We start from the raw sequence: 23,063 nt of genomic DNA on the forward strand, positions 1-23,063 counted from the left end.
TTGCTTTAGTAAATTGTCCAATAATTTATAAATTATCAAATTGAATGTGACCGATTTGAAATTAATTAATCAATAATCAGTTGAAATTGAAAAAAATATTAAGATAAGTATTTACATTAATTATGCGTACAATAAACTCAACAATCTGACCTTAGATATATATAGTTACTTCCTAGCAGACCGTGCATTCAAAATATTGTGAGGAGTGCTTTAGCAGTTTAGTTGGTAAAATTGATATGCCGTGTAATCGAATTAAGACATGCGCGTTACATTGACCTGTGCATGAACTGTAGCAAGTCTTGTCTTCCTCTGATAACGTGATTTAACGGTCAAGCCCTTTAAATCGAATTATTTAACAATGAAATACATTAAATGTCAAATTTGGAGTTTAACCAAGGGAGCTAATAATTAATTAATAACAGCAATTCGGGGTCTTTACCTCTGGTATCTTTCCTCCCTCTTTTACAGCATAATGCGGTATTTTTTCTTATTATTAGGGGCAATTTCTGTGTCATTTAGGCTCTTGGCGATCATAATACATATTCTTTTAAATGTAGCGATGTCGTTATAACGACATAGCCATGTCGTTATAACGACATAATAAAACCACTATTTCGACATGATATGTCGAAATTACGACATAGCGATGTCGTTATAACGACATGTTATGTCGAAATTACGACATATCGATGTCGTAATAACAACATGTTATGTCGAAATTACGACATGCTATGTCGTAATTACGACATAATGTTTTTTTAATGGCCCTTATCGGCTTCCGTAGATTATCGTATCACAGGCATAGTTAACCTTGATCACATTTGGCACAACATTTTGGTATATTTGTTCGCCATGTGTGGCGTATTATATTACAAGCCTTATATCGTTGATAGGTATAAGCATGTCGAAATGTATTATTGTATTGTTTATGTGTGCATTTCTCTGTTATGAAAAATGGCAGTTGTCATCCTATAGTTCGTTTCTGTGTGTGCTACATTGCGGTTTGGTTTTTACGTTGCACTCTAGTGTTTCTGTTGTTTCGTTGTTTTTCTCTTATAGTTGTTGTGTGTCCCTCTGTTTTAGTTTGTAACCCGGATTTCTTTTCTCTCAATAGAATTATGACTTTTGAACAGCGGTATATTACTGTTGCCTTTATATATAACATGTACTTTTTTCAAGTGACGTCTTTTGAGCCGTCATTTAGAAGCCTGATCAGCTATTTTTAGTTTTTATAGATTTTAGACAATGTTTTGGGGTAAACGGTGCTAACAATTCGGTAAAATGGGAGGAATTTGTAAACTTTGCTACGATCACGAAACGTGTAGTTTGTATAAATCCATGCTACAATAAATTTAAATTTCTGATAACACATATTATTTTGAAGAAGGGCAATCGGTGCTATTGTGGACAGGTGGACAATATAAAGGCTGAAGTACAAGACCCGTCTAAATGTAATATAAAATGCAAAGGAAATAAGGATGAAAGTTGTGGTGGTAAGAAAGAAGCGTCTGTATACACCATTAAAAGTAAGTATAAAGATAGCTTTAATGTTTCATTTTTAAATTCAACATGATAATGTTAAAGACATATTATTTAATTTTCGATAATAGCAGATAAGAAAAAGGTTCATTTTATATATGCAGTTCAAGAAAAATGAAAATAAGTGCTAGAAAAACAATTAGTTAAAAACAACCCAAAGTCATAGCACTTTTATGTCCTTGCACTGTTCAATTTTTCAAACGAGAACACCTGTCAGTTGCCAACTTTGAACCTTCAGCAACTTTTCAAAGGATTTATCATTTATCACAGAAACAAATATAAAGCGCATGTATAGTTATAAATTTGGAACCAAATTTGCATATTTTGGAAAACTTTGCTTAGAAACCCAGAAAGGAGAGGAATTTAAATGATAAAGTAATATCATATAGGTATTTTCAGAGTTACCAATGAACATTTCTTCTACAACAATGACCGCAACGTCAGTGCTTCCTCCTGCAACAATGGCGGCCGCGTCAGACCTTCCATTTGAAACAATGAAGGCAACAGCAGGGCTTCCTCCTGTAACAAAAACCGCAATGTCAGACTTTCCTTCTTCAAATATTACCACCACGTTAGTGCTTCCTCCTGCAACAATGAGGACAACGTCAGTGTTTCCCCCTGCACAAATAACCACAACATTAAAGCTTCCTTCTATAACAATGACCAGAGCATCAGAAAGAGGTATACTGCTCAAAAGAATAATAACACTTAGTATACTATATCCTTTTGTTTCATTGGATATTTGATCGACAAAAGTAACATGTGATTGCATGTATCAGAATATATAGTTATAGTTAGCATTTTAGAGCTAAAACGATATGTCTTAGTGATGCATACTTCACGCTGGATATTTGAATGATTTTCTGTTTAACATATAATGGCAAATAAATAAGAAAAAAATCAACTACTAGGGAAAACTATTTAAATCATGGATATTGAAATTGATGAAAATAAATGTACTATACTAAAACTGTTTTGTGTTTCGTACCAATCTTTTTAAGTCACTGTTTAAACATTGTTTAACATTGTGTTGTTTATGTTTATGTGTTATATTAAGATAACCAGACAGAGACACCAAAAGGCACACAAGTCATTCTAGCGAAAAAAGGTTTACTTGCAGGTACAATAAATCTTTTGTTTTTATTTTCACTACAATGATTCTTATTTTACAAATTTGAACAAAATTACGAATTTTAAGAAGTGCAACCATGTTTCTAGAAGAATTCCACAAACAAATGTGTCTATTAAAAAGACAAAACAAAAACACAAGGAATCAAATAAATTTACAGTATTCGGACAAAATAACTGTTAATGGGATTTGTTTTAATTTATTCAAAAGCTCACCATATTTGTTTACTAAAAAAAATATCAAACAGCGTCTTGTCGGGAAGCTTGATATGTTAAAGCATTACATAGCTATTCCATAGTATGTATTTCTTTCTATGTCTTGATGTTTCACTATTATCTCAGGTTATGATGCATATTGGCGCCTTATAAAACGATTAAAACAGCTGCACAGCTGTGTGTGTTTGCGCCTGTTCTAAATCAAGAACCTGCTGTACAGTGGTTGTCGTTTGTGGTCTATAAATAAACTCATTATATATACCAGGATTAAAATTTTATATTAACGCCCAGACGCACGTTTCGTCTATAAAAGACTTATCAGTGACTCGAATAAAAAAATGTTAATAAAAGGCCAAAAAGATAAGTTTTTCTCGTTTCTCGTTCTTTATGTAAATTTAACCGTTGATTTTCCTGTTTGAATGGTTTTACACTTGTCATTGTGTGGGTCCTTATCTAGAGTCCTGTTCAGTATGAGCTAAAAACTCCGTGTTTTAGGCTGTAATTTGGCCTATAACTGTTTATTTTTACAAATTGTAACTTGAATGGATAGTTCTCTCATTGGCACTTATACCACATTTTACATTTCTTTATAAAAGTACTAAATTCAAGCTAGATTTATTTATAATGGTCAGTCCGATTGTGAAGAGTTTCCTGACAGTACTTGAAGACATTATATAATTGGGGGCCTCGGTGGCGAAGTTGGTTAAATAGTTGCTACTGTTTTCACTAGCCAGTCAACTTTGAGGTTGTGAGTTCAAACCCTGCTCGTGCGGGTGCACTTGATTCCAATATTAATTGACTAGGATTGTAAGATTTCCTATCGAAGGTCGGAGGTTTCTCCGGGCACCGGCTTCCTCTACCAATACAAACTTGCCGCCACAAAATAGCATAAATGCGGTGCTTTTAAGTGGCGTTAAAACGCCAAAAATTCAATTCAATTCAATTATTAAGTCACTATAATTGGTATCCTCAAGGGTTATCATGCAAAGGGGACTAACGTAGCACGATCTGTTTGAAATGAGCATGTGATTTTGATTTGTTTTATTTGTCTTCTAGTTTTAATTGGTGACTTCACGTTCAACTACTCTTACTTCTTTTTAACTGACTTGTATATTTTTCTACCTTTATATTTAAGGTATTGGAATTGGTGTGGTTGCTATAGTTTGTCTTCTCATTGTTGCAATTTGCTGTTTCATATTATGGAGAAGAAAGTATGTGTACATAATTTAGTTTTAAGATTTTTCAGGGGTATAGACAAAAAATTACAGAAATTCTTATACGTACTTTCCCAAAATGCAGATTTTACTATGCTTTTAAAAAAAAAAATGATAAAAGTATGGGTCACCGGGCTATTTTGAAATTAACGAGTCGTTCAGAATTGCTAAAATCTTATCAATTTTGTTCTCATGTTTTTATCCATTTGTCAGTCGAAAGGCAGGGTTCGGAAAAATAGAATACATGTTTACTGTATGATAGTTGTATATCTATTATATAGTTTTGCAATGTTCTATATTTTTTGTTGAAATTTGACACAATGCTTTTGAATTTACAAAGTGTAACTAAAATGAACGATATTAAATGACTAAGTTAAATCAAATCAGTTACATGTATGGTCCACATGTACCAAATCATATTTGTTTTAGCATATTTTAAAATCTCTTTAAGTAAAATGACATAGATCCCCAACAGCACCAGTTTTAAGAATTGAACAACAGCAAACTACATGTAATTAATTACCAAAAAAATCGTACAGGAAAGAAATTAAAAATTGATGAACTATTCTAACAACTTGTTAACTTATTTTTAAAAAAAATGTCATAATATGCATTAAGGTTTACCCATTTGTAGCAATATCTTCTTTCGATATTATACTATCACAATAATCTTCCTAAATACGTTGGTTCAAAATAGTCGGAGGACTTGATAATTTTAAGCTTAATAGTGTGGACATTTTACCTCCATGTCATCGATTATCACAATAATCCTCCTTAAAACGTTGGTTCAAAATAGTCGGAGGGTTGAGGATTTGAAGGTGAATTGTGTGTGTATTTTACTGCCATATCATTGGTTTTATCAACTGTCGTGTAACATTGAGTTTAAGAAGTTGTTTCAAGCGCTACTTACATAAGCATGGGAAGTGTTAATTTCGTATTTCTATTAAGTATGTAAAGCTTAAACCATTCAACAGGTTGGATGACTTAGTCTTTAGGAGTAACTAATGTTTACATTACATGAGTGAAATAGGTTGCAACATTATGGGAAGTTGAAAACAGATGGTTTTCTTGTTTTAAAACATTGATTTTAAATACGAATTTTAACAGTGTTTAGTCTTTTTGAGTTTTACGTCAAGAAATACTCCAATTGTGACACAAGAATTGGTAACCAGTGAAAATAAAGTTAACTATGAATCAATTAGTGTTGAACTTCAAGCTGCATTCAAACTTTCAACCATGAAATCCTCCACCATTCACATTCCGTGAAGAACACTATAATACAACCATGTCTGTGACAATTCGAATCTCTTAATCAACACCAAACAGAAAAATCACTGAAATTAAATCACCTTAGGCCTTAAACTTTGAAATTTGCAAATATTTTATGGCAGTAAATATCGGCCTGACTTGAAACTTGAAATGTCAACTATTCCTTTACAGCAGTTCCATGTAGTAATGTTTGAAATGTTTGAAGAATGATATTAATAAGCACTTTAGTTTGATAATAAAGAAAGTGTCCATCCTTTTTAAAGCATTCGAATTCACACGTGTGTATACACAGATGCACCGAGACGTTCAGAAAAAAAAACCACACAACATGTTCCATTGTGACGTTTTATAATACTTATCAGTATGTCTTATTTTTTCAGGTTACATAGAAACCAGAATAGGGAAAGGTTAAATACATATCGAAATGCCGAAGACATTAGCATAACCAGTAACCAAAATGTACAAATACAAGGCAATTTAGTTTCTTACACTGAATTAACAGTTTACAATCATAACCATGCGTATGATGAACTTCAGAAAGAGACAAAAAACACGTTAAATGAAAAGACTGAATTATTAGATAATTTTGATGGACTGTCAAATGACAATTATACTGTACTAGTAGTACCCGAAGACCGAAATGAAGGCATAAACTCTACACTCATGGCAAACACTACTTGGTTCATGGACAATACACCAGATAACAAGGATTTAAACCAAACTAATACTTCTACTGGTGCTTATGCCATTCTAGACCCAAGAGAAACAGGATTTGACAGACCTAAACCTGAACAAAAAGTAAAAGCTGATTCGTTTGCTGTTCTTGGCCCTGCTGAGACTGGATTTGACCGGACGAAATACAGAAATGACGTAACGATTCAATCCTTAAAACACGAAAACTTGGATAATTCTATGCAGGAACACGACAGTAAGAATAAAGAAACAGGTGATGAAATGGAAAACCAGAATGAAGGCCCACATTCAATAACCAAAACAAACAAAATTGAATCAATTGAAAATAAAGCTCCAAAGAAGACGAACATTAGTATCGGTGCTTATGTCATTCTTGACCCCGATGCAACAGGCTTTGACAGAACCAAACCAGAACCCGAAGGAAATGATGATTCTTATACTGTCCTTGACCCAGCTGAAACTGGATTTGACCGGACAAAAGACAGGGAACACATGCCTTCTCAATCAATAAAAGTCAAAAACTCTGGTAAATCTGTTCAAGAGCATGCTATTCAGAATCACGAAATAAGTCGTGAAGGGAAATACAGCCTAAATGAGATTGGTCAATATGACGTTTTGAATCAAGTACTCAGACCAAATAATGACAACGAACATACATACAGTCATTCCGTTGATGCTGTGTATGATACAACAAATCAAAATCGAACATCATGGGCAGAAGATTCATCGCATGCTTATGATCAATATTAGCTGTGTCAATCATGTCAATGATGATTATTGATTTTCTTGAGCGTGTTTATTGTGTATATGTCTCTACACATTTTGGTTAATATCAACCTGAACTGTCAATGAAAAAACAGATTTTGTGTTATAACAGTTACATGTAACTGTTACAAACTATTTGTAGTTCTCTAAAATTAAGGAATGTATCTCCCTCATGGACAGCTATGATTACTTGCTCGGATTTGGCTATACTTATTTGTCCTGTTCGGTTTATAGCTCTAATTACTTTTAATAAGATTTGGATGTTCAAATATTTTAGGTTTGAGCATGTATGCAGAGTCCTTTATTGTCGAACTGCTCATCTGTTGCAGAACAAATTGGTACCTTTTTTATCATTGGTTATAAGACTACAGTCGATTTTTTAAAGTTATATTAATTGATCCATAGAAAGATACTTTGCTATAAACTTTTTGTGTGACGTAATTATACATTGTTGCGTTCTTGGAAATATGAAAAAAGGATAATTTAGAGAACATTTTCATATTTAGCTTCTGTACTACATTAAATAATTCTTTATTCTTAGACATTTTTGAAAATTTATAGCAACCCATACACATTTTTTTGCTGTGTTGCTAAAACAAAAGAAGTAATGACACATGTCTTATACTTGATAATGTCTACTCAGTGTGTTGTTTTAATCCATTTTTCGTAATTTTTAAATTTGTTATGCAGGTCAACAAAGGGTATGTTATTCGATCACTTAAATAACCAAATGTCTATACTAGAAACAGAAAAAATCAAATTTGATTGAGACTACTTTAATAAATCACTGTGCTTAATCATTACTACTGTACTTTGGGAAAACTTTATCAATCAATTTCATACATGTATATACAATGCCCGATGTAGCTTTCTTTGGAATTTCTATTCAGCAAAATGTTTTAATAATGATTTTAATAATGACAGCAGTACTTGTTCAACAACAACGGTTAAATCAACGACTTTGTCGTGAAGTGATTATGCAAATTCAGAAGAAAATTTTGTATATTCCTATTTTACGTTTCACCTTATACATTACCGTGAAAAATGTCACTTTTCAACAACTCTTATTCAGATTATTTATACTTGCAAGACCTTTTTTGGTATATGCGATAAATTAAGTAAAACGTTAACTAATTTATGATCGACTCGTGATTTTAATATTTGAATCAATTGGCTTTTATTTCAATTCGCAAATTTTTAATTTACAACATTTATTTGCCGCACAAAATGCAAGTGAACAGTTGTAGTTTTCTTTTGTGCACACTTTTAGCAGCATTTCACATGTTAGTGTTTTCTAAACAAGAAGTACAATAAACGATAACAGAGTGTAGAACATAACTATGTCATGCTACTTCGAGTCATAATTTGTACCGCAAAATTCGTTCCAATTATCATGGCATCTCAATATGGACATTTTATTTTAAATGGTGTGCATTTAAAGCACATATCGGAAGAGACTATTTTGACCTTCAATCGTGTATTTTTGCTAAACTGTATATTAATTTAATCAGTAACAAACGATATTGTATCCACATGTTTATATTGACAATGAAGAGAACAATATGTTTTCACTATAATGTCAATTTATCGTCAATATATGACCATGAAAACCATGCTCTGTTTTTAACCCCCGAGAATTAGATACAAATATAAGAAGATGTGGTATGAGTGCCATTGCTTATAAACATGAAACAAGTCTGTTTTTGGTTTATTTAAATTTATCTTAAAACCTAAAAACGTGTAAAAGAAAAATCCGGTTAAGTTCTCGATTATAGAAAAAGCATTGACGAATACAGTTAAAATTACTAAGGGTATAAATATGGCATGGAACCAAGAAAGGCCTTTGTTGATCGTTGTCATACTGCCGATATACATGCAAATAGTATCTTGCATGTGCTTTAACTAAAACTTTAACATGCGTGATAGGAATATATCTACATTAGTATTACAGTGAAACAATGCTTACATTATTATCAATATGAAAAATGTTTAGTTGCCTCTTAATTGTTTTAAAAACATTTATTATTGTTATTGTCTTATAGTTTTCCTTTAAAAAGGCTCAAGGGTACAAATTGTTCGGCAAAATTTAAAACATTTTTTTTTCATTACAAATTTTATTTTTATGCGGTATTAGTTGTTACTTTATGATATGGTACAAATCAACCAAAGAAACCAGTTCGTTTTGGCCCCATGTGACCTTTAACATGTTAATTTATCAAGGTACCAGGATTATAATTTACTTCGCAAGACGCGCGTTTCGTCTACATCAGACTCATTAGTGACGCTCATATTAAAATATTTACTAAGCCAAACAAGTACAAAGTGGAAGAGCATTGAGGATTAAACATCCCAAAAAGTTGTTCCAAATACGGCTACAGTAATCTATTCCTGACATAAAAAAATCCTTAGTTTTTCGAAAAATTTTAAGTTTTGAAAACAGGAAATTTACAAAAATGACCACATAATTGATATGCATGTCAACACCGAAGTGCTGACTTCTGAGTTGATGTACCCTCGGAGACGAAACGTCCACAAGTAGGGGCATCGACCCAGTGGTTTAAATAGTTATCAAAGGTATGAGCCGTAAGCATAAAAATTAATAAAGAATTTGAATTTGAATATCATTGAAAAAGCTTTGAATTATCTCCCTTTAGTGAAAAGATGCCGGGTTTTTTTGGAATTGAAATTGAAATAACTTTTTTAAGTCATCGTCGAACTATATATTTTTTTTTCAAATGAATTGTACTTGATTAATATGCCTGATATTCATATGATGAAGACATAATCTTTCAATCAGCTTAATTGAAGTCTGGAGCTGGCATGTCAGTTAACTGCTAGTAGTCTGTTGTTATTTATGTATTATTGTCATTTTGTTTATTTTCTTTGCTAACATCTTCTGACATCAGACTCAGACTTCTCTTTAACTGAATTTTAATGTGCGTATTGCTATGCGTTTACTTTTCTACATTGGATAGAGGTATAGGGGAGGGTTGAAATCTAATAAACATGTTTAACCCCGCCACATTTTTGCGCCTGTTTCAGGTCAGGAGCCTCTGACTTTTGTCATTTTATCATTTTTAATTTTAGTTTCTTGTGTACAATTTGGAGTTTAGTATGGCGTTCATTATCACTGAACTAGTATATATTTGTTTAGGGGTCAGCTTAAGGACGCCTCCGGGTGCGGAAATTTTAGCTACATTGAAGACCTGTTGGTGACCTTCTGCTGTTTTTTTTCCTATGGTCGGGTTGTTGTCTCTTTGACACATTTCCCAATTCTATTCTCAAATTTATCATCAAAGATACCAGGCTGATACTGTTGTACGTCAGAGGCGTGTCGTCTACAAAAGACTCACCAGTGACGCTCGAAAAAAACATTAAAAAAAGCCAAATCATGTACAAAGTTGCAAGTTTTCTTCAGCTATTTCATATCATATTAAGTAGACATGTATCTTACACAGTTGGCTACCTACTATAAGTTATATGTTTTCCTACAGACCCCCTACGAATCCATAGAGGGTTAGTGAAATCAATAGAGGATGAGGCCGTAGGTCGAGTCCCGTCTGGATTTGAGTCACCCTTTACGGATTCGTAGGGGGGTTAGTCGTGAACCGTATAACAAGTTTTTCGCATGCAGAACTTTTCCTGCTTCGTTTTGTGGAAAAATAAGCAATGCAAGGCAACATCATTAATAGACGACGACTTTATTTACAGTAGGACGTGACGTCATGAACCCCCTATAAAATATACTAACCCCTATCCATAGGGGGTCAACACGTGACGGCGCTTAACCAATAAGAACGTGATATTGTATCAGTGGTGCGATAGTATACATATTTTGCAAATATGTTAGCTTTTTCCCTGTTTGTCACGTATGCCGTCGCTCATGTAAGGGATCTCAAAGGAAAATAATATACGTAGGGATTTAAATAGTACTTGAAGATTTGAAAAATGCTATGTTAAACTGAACATAAAATTTCAGTTACGTAATTCTATTTCCTTTTAATAACTAAAAAAATCGAAAGGGTTCCGCGCGGACCCAGTGTCTTGCTTACTTTTGCTGTTAATAGCAGCCTCAACTAAAAAGAGGAAAAAAATCAAAACAATATATACTTTTCAATACTATCTTTTGATTGTAAGAAGCTTCTCTCCATGAATGGTAAAAAATCAGGATAGTTTATGAATAAAATAATTGTTTTAAATCTTTAACTGTGGATTGTATGTAATGTTTAATGGAAGAAAAACTAAAGATCGTTATAAATAAAATACGGATACACAGAACACAATTTCCTTCTTTATACTAGCTTTTGGTCATAAAAACTTCTGTCCAAATTTGGTACAAATCAGGATAATTTTAAAAAGTTATCAAAATCTTAAAACATAAACCACAGAGTGAATGTAAAGGTTCCTGGCAGAAAAAAAAATCAATTTACAAGTAAAATATGAAAAAAATGAATTTTGTTTTACGAATTTACCTCTAGGAAATATCTTATGATCACAAAATAGCTTCTGTCTATGTTTGGTACAAATCCAGGATAGTTTAAGAAAGTATTTCAAATTTAAAAAATTTAAACGACAGAGTATCTATATATTTCTGACCGCCGCCGCCGCCGACCAAGACGACGGAATGTAATATCACTATGTCTTGCTTTTTCGACAAAGTCGAAGGCTCAACAAAAAGGTTTCCAATATTTTGTGTTTTTGCTTAATACATAGTTTGAAAAAAAAATCAAAAACGAGACTCAGTACATTTAAAAATAGAAATAGTTTTGTTTGTTTTTTTACGTATCGGAAGTGACCTTTGTTTAAATTTATGATGATAATAAGATTGATGTTTACATGTTTATAAGGAAACTGCAACGGATATTTTTCAAATTAAAGTTCGTAATTCATGTACCATATAACTAGTCTGTTTGCCTAATCATATTACAAATTTAGTGATATAACGCAGCGAAGACATACCACAATTAAAGTGAGTTAAAGTAATTCTATTTATTCATAGTTTGTCTTTCCTATGCTACTTAAATTAATGCCGCTTATTTATTATTTACATTTAATGCAGTAAAAATAGTAATTGACACGTTAAGAAAAATATATGTATATGTCAATTATCGATATCCATAAGAGACAACTACAGTATTTAAGCACATGGTATATTTATTTTAACGAATAATGCATTTACGGGTTTCTCGTTGTTCAATATAAAAACAAACACAAAATACAAAATACAAATCTTTATTTTCACTGATTACTATTTCAGCATTTCACAAAATGAATACGTACATTGGATGCTTCCAAGATGGACCAACAAGACTGTTTCCTGTAGGACCATACACTAAATGGAATAATGAAATGTCGACCAGCATCTGCTTTGACTATTGCAGTTCGAAAAACTATAAATATTTTGCAACCGAGGTACAATTTATAAATAATTATGTTACCTTATTATGATAAGTTTTCATTAATCTTTAATATATACATATATTTCAATACTGTACATTTATTCACGCACAGTTGATTATTTTAACTACATCTTAATAGTTAGCCATATGTATAATGATAGCGTCAAATGGATTCAAGGACTAAGATTTTTGAAAAAAGATTGAAGCAGAAATTTTATTCTTTATTGAAAGTCTGAGTTATCAGAAAAAAATAAGGTAACATATCAATGCTTACAGGTTGTCTTTCATGTTTTGTGCACACTGATGCAATATAATGCACTTTTACTGCTCGAGACGTTGTTTTATTTTTGAACTAGGTATATTACATCAAAATGATGACAATAATTCAAATATGTTGCGTAATGAAGACTCAAGTCAATGTGAATTTTTCACCATTGATTTGATTGTAAATAATCGGATTTGATAGCTGATGTATATGCATAATGTGTGCATATTGGCCTTCTTTACTGCATATCTGATGGGTACACTGACTGTTTGCTTTGTCTGAAGCCAAATATAGCTATTGTTTAACCAATTATTTACCAAAGTGAAATCTGTCACACAATATAAAATGTAGGATAATTGCACATATCAAGGGAATTGGTGTACGATAGTAACTATGACTAAGACATGTCTTCCGATGGTCTTTTAACTTGTCATAGTCGTAAAAGATCTTTTCAAAAATGTCCCAAATATTTTTTTTATCGTAAATGTAAGACCTTCACGACATGACTTACAATGTATTGTGATCTTATGATTATCATAAAAGTCACGACATTAATTTAATCGTATTTATCTTTGAATATGCGTTCATGCTCCCTTTATTTGTCACTTTGTGTAACAGTTGTTGTGTTACTTAGTCTGTAAAATAATAAAGAGGAATTATATAGTTAGTCAATAAAACAAACTTATCTCGCGGTGTTTAATTTGAACGCATTACTAGTGATTATTTAAGATAAATATACATAGTATGTGTTACTTATATAATAGTTTAATAACGTGTTTGCAGGGGCATTTTGTTTAGCGGGTACTCAATGTACCAAAGCATTCATGAATAAATAATACATAAACACAAGGTACTAGAATTATATATTACGCCCAACAGTGTCAGAATAAGAGTTTTATGCTGAAATATTTTTCAATAATTATTTAGAATGAATTAAAAAAAATGCACTAAAGATAGTCATTAGAGTATCAAAGGTATGACTATCTAAGGACATCTTATATTGAATATTAACGTGTAATTACAGTATGGAAGCCAATGTTTCTGTGGTAATGGGGAAAAGCTCAATTCCAGTCAATATCCATATAAAAAGAAAACAGATTGCAACATGGCATGCATAGGGAATGCAAAACAAATATGTGGTGGCAATTGGAGAGCTTCTGTTTATAGAATAAATCACAATGGTGAGTATAGACGTTGTTCTTTTAAATTGCTGTCGCTTCTTGGTGTTTGTTTGCCGTTTTAAGTATGCAATTCTCTATATTTTATAGCGACAAACAAACAAGCCCTTCAATTTATTTTTATGGAGAACATATTATGTAAATGTACAGTGGAGATCAGTTCTAACCTCTCATTAAATCTGTCAGAATCTGTCAGGAGAACTGTTCTAGGACAGTACGTAGAACTGTCAGCCTGACACCTTTTAGTCAGTTCTAGGTTAGAACAGTTCTAGCTAGAACTGATTTGGTCAGTTCTACCTAGAACTGATTTGGACAGTTCTAGCTAGAACTGATCCTGACAGTTCTACCCTAGAACTGATTTGGACAGTTCTACCTAGAACTGATCCTGACAGTTCTACCCTAGTTTTAGACAGTTCTACATAGAACTGACCAAATCTTTGGTCAGTTCTACTTCTAGAACAGTTCTACGGCTAGAATTGATTTATAAATTCTACGGCTAGAATTGATTTATAAATTCTACGGCTAGAATTGATTTATAAATCATACGGCTAAAATTGATTTATGAATTCTACGTCTAGAATTGATTTATAAGTTTCAATAAGAAATCTTTGTCTAAATTATAAAGGCTTCGGAAAAATAAGGATTTTACATAACAAAATTATCTGACCTTAATGACCTTAATGTAATACGTTATTTCGGCACAAACCACCAGGGACGGATCCAGCAGTTTTAAAGGGGGAGGGTCCCAACCCAGGAAAAAGGGGGGTCCAACTAAATTACCTCATTTCAAATGCATTGATCGTCAAAAAAAGGGGGGTCTCCACCCGCTCTGGATCTGCCATTGATCCACTATAAATTTAAACTGATCATATTTGATTTCATCATATAAATCTATATACATTTAGCTGCACACTGCAGGAATCCAGTTTATTTTTAGGCAAGGATACCAATTATATTGGAAAACATTAATGATTTCAAAATTTTATTTGCACTCAATTTATGTACTACAGTAGCACGTCCTCTTTTTTTTTTAAATATCGAATTGTAAACAAATGTGATATTTGTTTACGAATAGTTTTCATACCTCTGTCGTACCTGTTATACAAAAATCTTTTGACCGCATCAATCTAAACTGACCTTTTTTGCTCTTTCTTCCTGCAAATTAATCTATATAGCTGCACAGTAATTCAGTTATAATTTTTGGTCAAGAGGGACTGTAATATACAAGTTACAGCAATATTGGAAAACAATGACCTCAAAATTTTGTTCGCATGAATTTATAGTGCCAGCATGTCCTCTTTTCATTCAAAGTATTGAATGGTAAACAAATATCAGTAGTTTTCATACTTCAGACTGAGTCGTGTAATAAAATCTTTTGACCGCATCAATCTAAACTGACCTTATTTGCTCTTTCTTTCTGCATATCTATATAGCTGCACAGTAATTCAGTTATAATTTTTGGTCAAGAGGGACTGTAATATACAAGTTACAGCAATATTGGAAAACAGTGACCTCAAAATTTTGTTTGCATGAATTTATAGTGCCAGCATGTCCTCTTTTTATTCAAAGTATTGAATCGTAAACAAATATCAGTAGTTTTCATACTTCAGACTGAGTCTTGTAATAAAATCTTTTGACTGCATCAATCTAAACTGACCTTACTTGCTCTTTCTTTCTACAAATCTATATCGCTGCAAAGTAATTTAGTTATAATTTTAGGTCAAGAGGGACTATAATATACAAGTTACAGCAATATTGGAAAACAATGACCTCAAAATTTTGTTTGCGTGAATTTATAGTGCCAGCATGTCCTCTTTTTATTCAAAGTATTCAACCGTAAACAAATATCAGTAGTTTTCATACCTAAGACTGACTGGTATAACAAAATTGTTTGTCCACATCAACCAAAACTGATCATATGTGACAGCATCAACCAAAACTGACCATATTTACACTTTATTATGTAAATCTTAATATAGATAATTATATACATGTACATGTAGCTGCATACATGGCATAGAAGATCACTTATAAAATTGAGAAAGGAAATGGTGAATGAGTCAAAGCAACAACAACCCGACCATAGAGCAGACAACAACCGATCACGATGCATTGTATAATTCAAATGACAGTGTGTCCTCTTTTTATTCAAAATATTGAATTGCTAACAAATTTCAGTAGTTCCGATATATCAGACTGAGTCGTTTTAATAACAAAATTATTTGACCGCATCAACCAAAACTTAACATATATTCTTTATCATGTAAATATATATGACCTCATTGTAAACCAATAATATTTCTATGTCAGGACAGATATTGTATGATAAAGAGGACACCAAATTTTGTACACATCAATTTAGAGCGCCATTATTTCCTCTCTGTATCGATAATATTATTATTTAAGGAATGACTGTAATATTTTTTCTGTCTATGAAGAAATAACATAAAAAATTTGGTGCACACTGAAAATTGCGTGCAGTGGGTTTTTTAACAGCGTGCACCACATTTTTGAAACACAGAAAAAAATATTACAGTCATTTCTTATAATTTAAATCTAAATTCCATTTTAACAAAATGTTTAAACCTTGGCAAACCATGAAAAAACGTTGATGAAGTTACGGTCACATGACTAACTTATGTCATTGGGCGCTGATAACAAAATAACGTCGAAGACCCGTTACATCCAAACTTAAAATTATTGAATAATGAACCATCATGACCATCACAAAAGTGACTTTTAACATGTTTAAAGTCAGTAGTTCACCATGTTTTTTTTTAACAAAACTATTTAACGGCATAATCCAACACTCACTGACAGATTCATTTACTTTATTTTAAAAGGAAAAGTACATGTATGAGAAGTTCTCTTCTTGGAATAGTATACTAACTATACTGTTAAAATATAATTTGAAGAAGGACAATGCTTGGTTTTGTTTGTAGCCTCACGTCCAGTGGCAAATATTTCATTCATGTTCAGATCGAGTATATTTTTCTGACGTTCCAGACTCCCAGATATTATTCATAATCGTTATAGATAAGTTTGGCAACGAGTTAATGCAAATGTACATAGTTTTTTTACGTTTAACAACACTGTTTACATTTAATAATCCCATAATTCATCCACTGTACAATTTTCGTTTGAACGATGATTTGTCAAAACAGAATCCTAAATCATGAATGTAAATCCTAGGCAAACAAGGCAAATTAAGATTAAATTTCCTTGAATTAAATGCAGAGTTATATTTACGAAGAGACTGTCAAGAACGGGGAACGAAGAAACGTAAACAATGATGTTTCATTTGCAATCTTATAAAGATATTTCTCCGATGAGTTGGATAACCTCCTATCCACTTCGATATGTGTACATGTAACTTTTGATCAGTAAAAAATATATAGAAAAATATGCTATTATATATAGTAAAGTAATTGGAATTGATTTTTTCTTCTAAATTCTAAAGTGCCCTGTCTGCAGTGACGTCATTTAGAACTGTTCTTCAGTCCTGACTGATTTGGTCAGTTCTGCTGACAGTTCTACGGTTAGAACTGATTTGGTCAGTTCTACCTAGAACAGTTTTAGACAGTTCTACCCTAGAACTGATCCTGACAGTTCTACCTAGAACTGATTTAGTCAGTTCTACCTAGAACTGATCCTGACAGTTCTACCTAGAACAGTTCTAGGTTAGAACTGTTCTAGCTAGAACTGTTCTAGGACAGGTTAGAACAGTTCTATGACAGATTATTCTGACAGTTCTAATGAGAGGTTAGAACTGATCTCCACTGTACCTACTAAAAATGCTTTTAGGTTGTTTCCTTAGACTATTATACAAACTTTGTCTTTAGGTGTTGGTTTTTATAAATTCAATTTTAAACACAATTTGCGTTCATAATGTATTTCGGTAAGTAATTCACAGTTATTAACTAATAATTTAATTTTGGATATAACGCGTCTTCTGGTTGACTGACGTTGTTTTGTTTATCAGCTGATTTGGTCATGTGACAGTGACGTCATTAACGTATTTTCATGATTTACTCCAGATTAAAATGGAATTTAGAATTAAATTATATAGTATGACTGTAATACTTGTTCAGCATATTCAAAATAACATAAAAATTTGCGGTTCACACTTTAAAAAAAACCACGACGCGGGTTGTTCAGTGTGCACCAGATTTTTAATGTTATTTCTTCATAGACAGAACAAATATTACAGTCATTCCTTAATTGGATACAACCGTTTTAGTACAGTACCAATGACTATAGTGGTTGTTCTCTATGGTAAATTTTAAACAACGGACAATTTCTCCAACAAATCCGTAAGCTTACTAATGTTATCTATAAAATGTGTCTCCACCTCACTTGTTCAATATCGTTTTAGCATTAAATTTCTCTTCTCCATTTAGACTAATACGCCCATCTACGCGACATTGTAACTCGTTTATTATTAACATTTTTTTTAAACGTATGATAGCTAAATATTCCTCAGAAAATATGTCAGCTCTATCAGAATCCCCCCCCCCCCCCCCCCCATATTCATATGTTAACTCCCATGTTGAAGTCAATACATAATTTCTCAGGACAATACCATACTTTTGCAGGAATTCTGTCACAATGATATCACACATTATTTTTCTTTTAGGTCAAAATGGTTCGACAACATATCATACACCAACAAGTCAGAAACAGATAACATCTGATAAAGGTACTTGTGAATATTACGTTATCATATTCATCAATGAGTAATACTTCAGTTAATAGTTATCAAAGGTACCTGGATTATAATTCAGTACGCCAGATGCGCGTTTTGTCTACATAAGACTCATCAGTAGCGCTCACATCAAAAAATTATAAAGCCAAGTACAAAGTTGAGAAGCATGGAGGACCCAAAATTCCCACAAGTTGTGCCATATACTTCAGTTAAAACTATTGTTTTCTTGATTATCTTTATAACATACTGGTTGACGTTTTGTTTTATTTTATTGAGTTTCATCAAAATAGAAAAAAAAAACATTTTCACTCAAATGCATTTATTTTCAATTCATTTACCTCTACAGAAATTCTTTGTTATACACGCATTTTCATAATCGTTTTAAATATCTGACTCCTTAAGAATACTACGCAGTCATGTGTTTCTTACGAAAGCTTCAAATTGTCTAAACATATATCGTTAGAAAAAAGATTAGTTTCAATATTCATGGTGTGCTACAATTGGTTAGGACTATTTAAAAAATATAGTATTCAGTCTCCGAAAAACGATAAGTTCAAATTTTGCAAAGCTCTGATATCAAGCCCCACTTGCAATTATACATTTTTTCTTTTTTATATCTTATCATCTCTTAAGCTTCAATTTTTTAAAAAGTTTACAGAGTTTTGAATGTTTTAACATCTAGCGCCATTGCACTCACCGTAGAGACATTAAGTGTAGAATGCGCATCAGGTAAAGTAAAATTTGTACCGTTAATGATATTACTACCATCGGGTCGATACCTGTGCTAGTTGACTGTTAGTCACCGAAGGTATCACCAATCTAGAAAGCAGTACCCGGTACTAGCATGACAATATGGAAGTTATTGTATTGAAATTTGATCATATTGCTGTTACAAACTTTTCGGAATTATCTTAATTACGGAATGTCTTCTTGGTGTAAATCTAAGAGATCTTGCCCAGCTTTGGCTTTACTTTTTCTCCTTTTCAAATTTTGGATACGCTTTTCAAATATTTTTGCCTCGACCATTATTAATTGGCGAACTGCACATTACATGTATTAGGTATAGTGCCTTTAATGTTATTACTGCTATTTTCTACAATAAAAAAATAATTATCTTTAAGTTTTGTATTTTTTCTTCCATCTCTGAGCACAAACAGGACTACAATGTATGTATACCGTTGTAGGCATTGGTGTTGGAATATCCATTGTATTGCTTCTAATCATAGTTGCAGTTATCAGTGGTTTGTTCTGGAAAAGAAGGTACATTAGTTTCAAGATTTACTCTATTAATAAGTATGATTAATGATTCTCCATGTGTTCTGAGAAGTTTTGTTATTGCTCTAAAATTTTGAGCGATTTTGACATTTCTTGATCGACGTGAAAAAAATATCTTTAATTGGCAAATGATTGATCGAAATTTAATTACTAAGTATGACGTCAACATGTTCTTAGTTTCTACTGAGTTTTCCAATTGTGATGTTTTGATAAAAAGGCGACCATGTCTGATGACGTCGCATATAGAGAAAACATTTACTGCAAATATTTGAAAATGATGGAAAAAAATCATGCGAGAAACAGATTCCACCAATATAACTCATGTATTACGATATTTATCAACTCAAATCAATTATTCAAAAATCTCGACAAACAGAGCGCTTTAAATAGTAGAATTTAACCTTCTCAAATTGAAGTATTGTAACAAGCCTGTTGTAGTGTAGAGATCGACATGTCTTACATCGCTCCAATAGTATATGTTAATAGACAAGAAAACACACGGTGACCATGAATAACAAAAAAAAATTACAAACACAGAACAGACGAAAAAACGAAGACGGAATCGAAGTAATGGCAACACTAATATGAATGTCCGTTCGTGTCATTGGCGATATGAACATACCGTATGAAATTTTCTACGCGTTGATTTTTACTTTCAACGCGTTGGTAGTACTTTCAACGCGTTGGTAGTACTTTCAACGCGTTGGTTTTAAATTTCAACGAGTTGATCCGTAATTCATACGGTATATAAAATAAAAAAAACAATGCGTTGGTTTTCAGTTCCATACCGTAACTTTTTCATTCCATACTGTAAGTTTTGTACTTTTGTCAACCAACCAAATTGTTTGTTACAAAGTATTTTCTAAAACTATCTAGTCGTCATCTCGCTATTTGGAGAGCCTTCGGAGTTGTCTTACGATTGGTGGTATAAATATGGCTGAATTGTACGCAGCCCGTCTGCGAATGTTTACAAGTTGCTTTCTTTAAAAAAAAAATTGTCTGGCATTGTTTCACTCGCTTTTAAGATATTTTCCGAACGTCCCTTTTTATTTGAATGGTTTTTTTTATATTTTAAATTGTGAGTCATGAAAAAAGGCCTGCAAGTTTGATTATAATCGTATACAATTTGAATCGCACTGAATCCTCGTCACCCTAATGACCGAAACAAATTCACTAAGAAACCTATTTATAGCCTAGACAACAGCTTACACCCTGTACTTACAAATAAACAAAAAAATTGAAAACAACAACAAAAACTAACATGGTCAAACCTGAATTGCCACTGAATACCCATCACCTAGATATTATTTAAAAGCCACATTTATGAACTATTGTAAGATGCTCCTTTACTTTTTTAATCTAAACACGACTTTTTCAATACTTTTAAAGGGGCACTAGCTACGAGATATATGAAAAATCAAAAGTATGATTTTGTTTGTTCAATCATTTATGAAAGTGAAAAAGTGAAATAAGAATCGCTTTTATCATCTAAAATGGTTCAATTTTGTCAAATTAAGCTAATAAACATTGAGTATGACTTGTTCACTTGCAAGTGAATAACTTGATCTCATTAAATCCATACTCATGTGAACTCCAATTTAACCCCGTACTAATGTAGCTTTTTATGCTAGGTTGTTTAATAAAAGGACATCAATGATATTTGTCACCAAGACAGCCATCGTATTACATAAACATGAAAACACATATGAAAACTAAAAGTGCAAATTTTTTTGCCAGCTATTATCTCAGCGAATATTGCTTAATCGTTTGAAATAAGTATACCCTCATCTTATGTTGTTTTTATTTTCCGTGCATTGCATTCATTTTATTTAACATAAAGACAATACATATCTTGATGAGTTTATTCTTATTTGTAGAATGAAAATAATTTCTGTGTCTTTGCCTATGAACATATCATGAAATAAGAAGTTATCAACTGTATATTGTTGAAAGCGTTAAAAACTTCCTTTTGCTAAAAATCAAGCATCCTAAAATCTTAATTTACTTTTTCATTTTAGAAAACGAAACGCTCTTATAAAGGAACCGTCAATGATTGATCACGAGTATGATCGAAACCAGAATATAACCACTTCAGACAGTTCTCCTATCGAGCTACATGTCTATGAAAATGGCCATACACACGAAAATTCAAATACGAAAAATACAACAAGTATTTCAAATGGATACGTCAAACCCCGAACGTCCAATACGAACGTAAATCAAATGAACAATAAACTCGAAACAGACTCTGGGCATGCACATGATAAACTAGATAAAAGATCAATCCTTAAAAACATGTTGCCTTCCATGTTACACAATTATTTAAAGTTAGATAATGTGAAAACTGACAAAGAAGACGGGAACAACATACCGAACGTATCACAAACAGAGCTTGATTTGACAGCCGGTGGCAGCAACGGCGCATATGCTACGCTAGATTCAACGGAAACCGGTTTCAGCAAAGGTAAACGCGTCTTGGCTAGAAATAAACAAAACAGTGATCAAACAAAACATGAAAAGAAAAATCATGAGACTGAAAGTGAAAGAGATTATTGCTGTGTTGAAGGAGAATATAATACACTGAACAAAGTCCGGAGATTTTCGAATCATGACAGTTTATATAGTCATGCTGTTGATGGTGTGTATGACATATCCGGAAATAATAACCAGTCAAAAACAACAGATAATAATTACGATCATTTCACTGGAGTTCAAACAGCTGATTATGATAATGTAATAAAATATTAAGAGGTGAACTTAACATGTTAATTTGCATACATGTTCCGAATAAATTTATTTAATGTGAAAATTGATATGCATTCATTCTGTTGTTTGACTTTTATCCGTCCGTCATCTGTCAATGTCTATTTTAAGAACTATTTTAAGAATCTTCTCTCTGAAACTACTGAGTCAAGTACCTCTAAATTAAAACTGAAGGTTCCTTAGGGTATCAAGTTTATAGACTGTATTCAAAGTTTGGTCCATCATGAAACATGGCTGCCATGTGTTGAATAATAAAGGCAACAGCAGTATATTTTTTGTGCTACTAGTATTTATGCTGTTAGGCTACCGGACTGGTAGAATCCTCGGAGACAGATTGTCCACCAGCAGAGATTCCGGTCCGATGGTGATAAATTATAGAACATTAAATGCAGTGTTTTTGCTTTTGTTTAAAAAACTTTAGCAGGAAAAGTGACATAGAAAAGAATAAGTCAAAATATATATGTACTTTAATTTTTAGGCAAATGTAGGTTAACTGTCCAAAATAGTTTATTTTGATGAAATTTTACTGTTTTTGCTTATATTTTTTAATATTAAAATAAATAGAGAGAAGTGTATATGGCAAAACATAATTTGCTTAATAGGATCTACAAATAAGGCAAATGAGCAAAATAGTTAATGGCTTGCGAAGATGTA

General features: G+C 32.3%; 2 protein-coding genes across 2 annotated transcripts; both read left to right on the forward strand.

Moving 5' to 3' along the window:
• The first annotated feature begins 2,000 nt into the window (after positions 1 to 2,000).
• Positions 2,001 to 6,809, forward strand: LOC134726482 (uncharacterized). The gene is made up of 3 exons (XM_063590888.1): positions 2,001 to 2,220; positions 4,019 to 4,094; positions 5,747 to 6,809. Exons 1-3 carry the CDS (start codon positions 2,001 to 2,003, stop codon positions 6,807 to 6,809), a joined length of 1,359 nt encoding a protein of 452 aa, XP_063446958.1.
• Positions 6,810 to 12,089: 5,280 nt separating this feature from the next.
• LOC134726483 (xylosyltransferase oxt-like) lies at positions 12,090 to 18,406 on the forward strand. Its single transcript, XM_063590889.1, has 3 exons — positions 12,090 to 12,236; positions 13,513 to 13,669; positions 18,303 to 18,406. Exons 1-3 carry the CDS (start codon positions 12,093 to 12,095, stop codon positions 18,404 to 18,406), a joined length of 405 nt encoding a protein of 134 aa, XP_063446959.1. The 5' UTR covers positions 12,090 to 12,092.
• Positions 18,407 to 23,063: the final 4,657 nt, after the last annotated feature.

Source organism: Mytilus trossulus, chromosome 7, assembly GCF_036588685.1.
Source record: "Mytilus trossulus isolate FHL-02 chromosome 7, PNRI_Mtr1.1.1.hap1, whole genome shotgun sequence".
NCBI classification, from domain to species: domain Eukaryota; kingdom Metazoa; phylum Mollusca; class Bivalvia; order Mytilida; family Mytilidae; genus Mytilus; species Mytilus trossulus.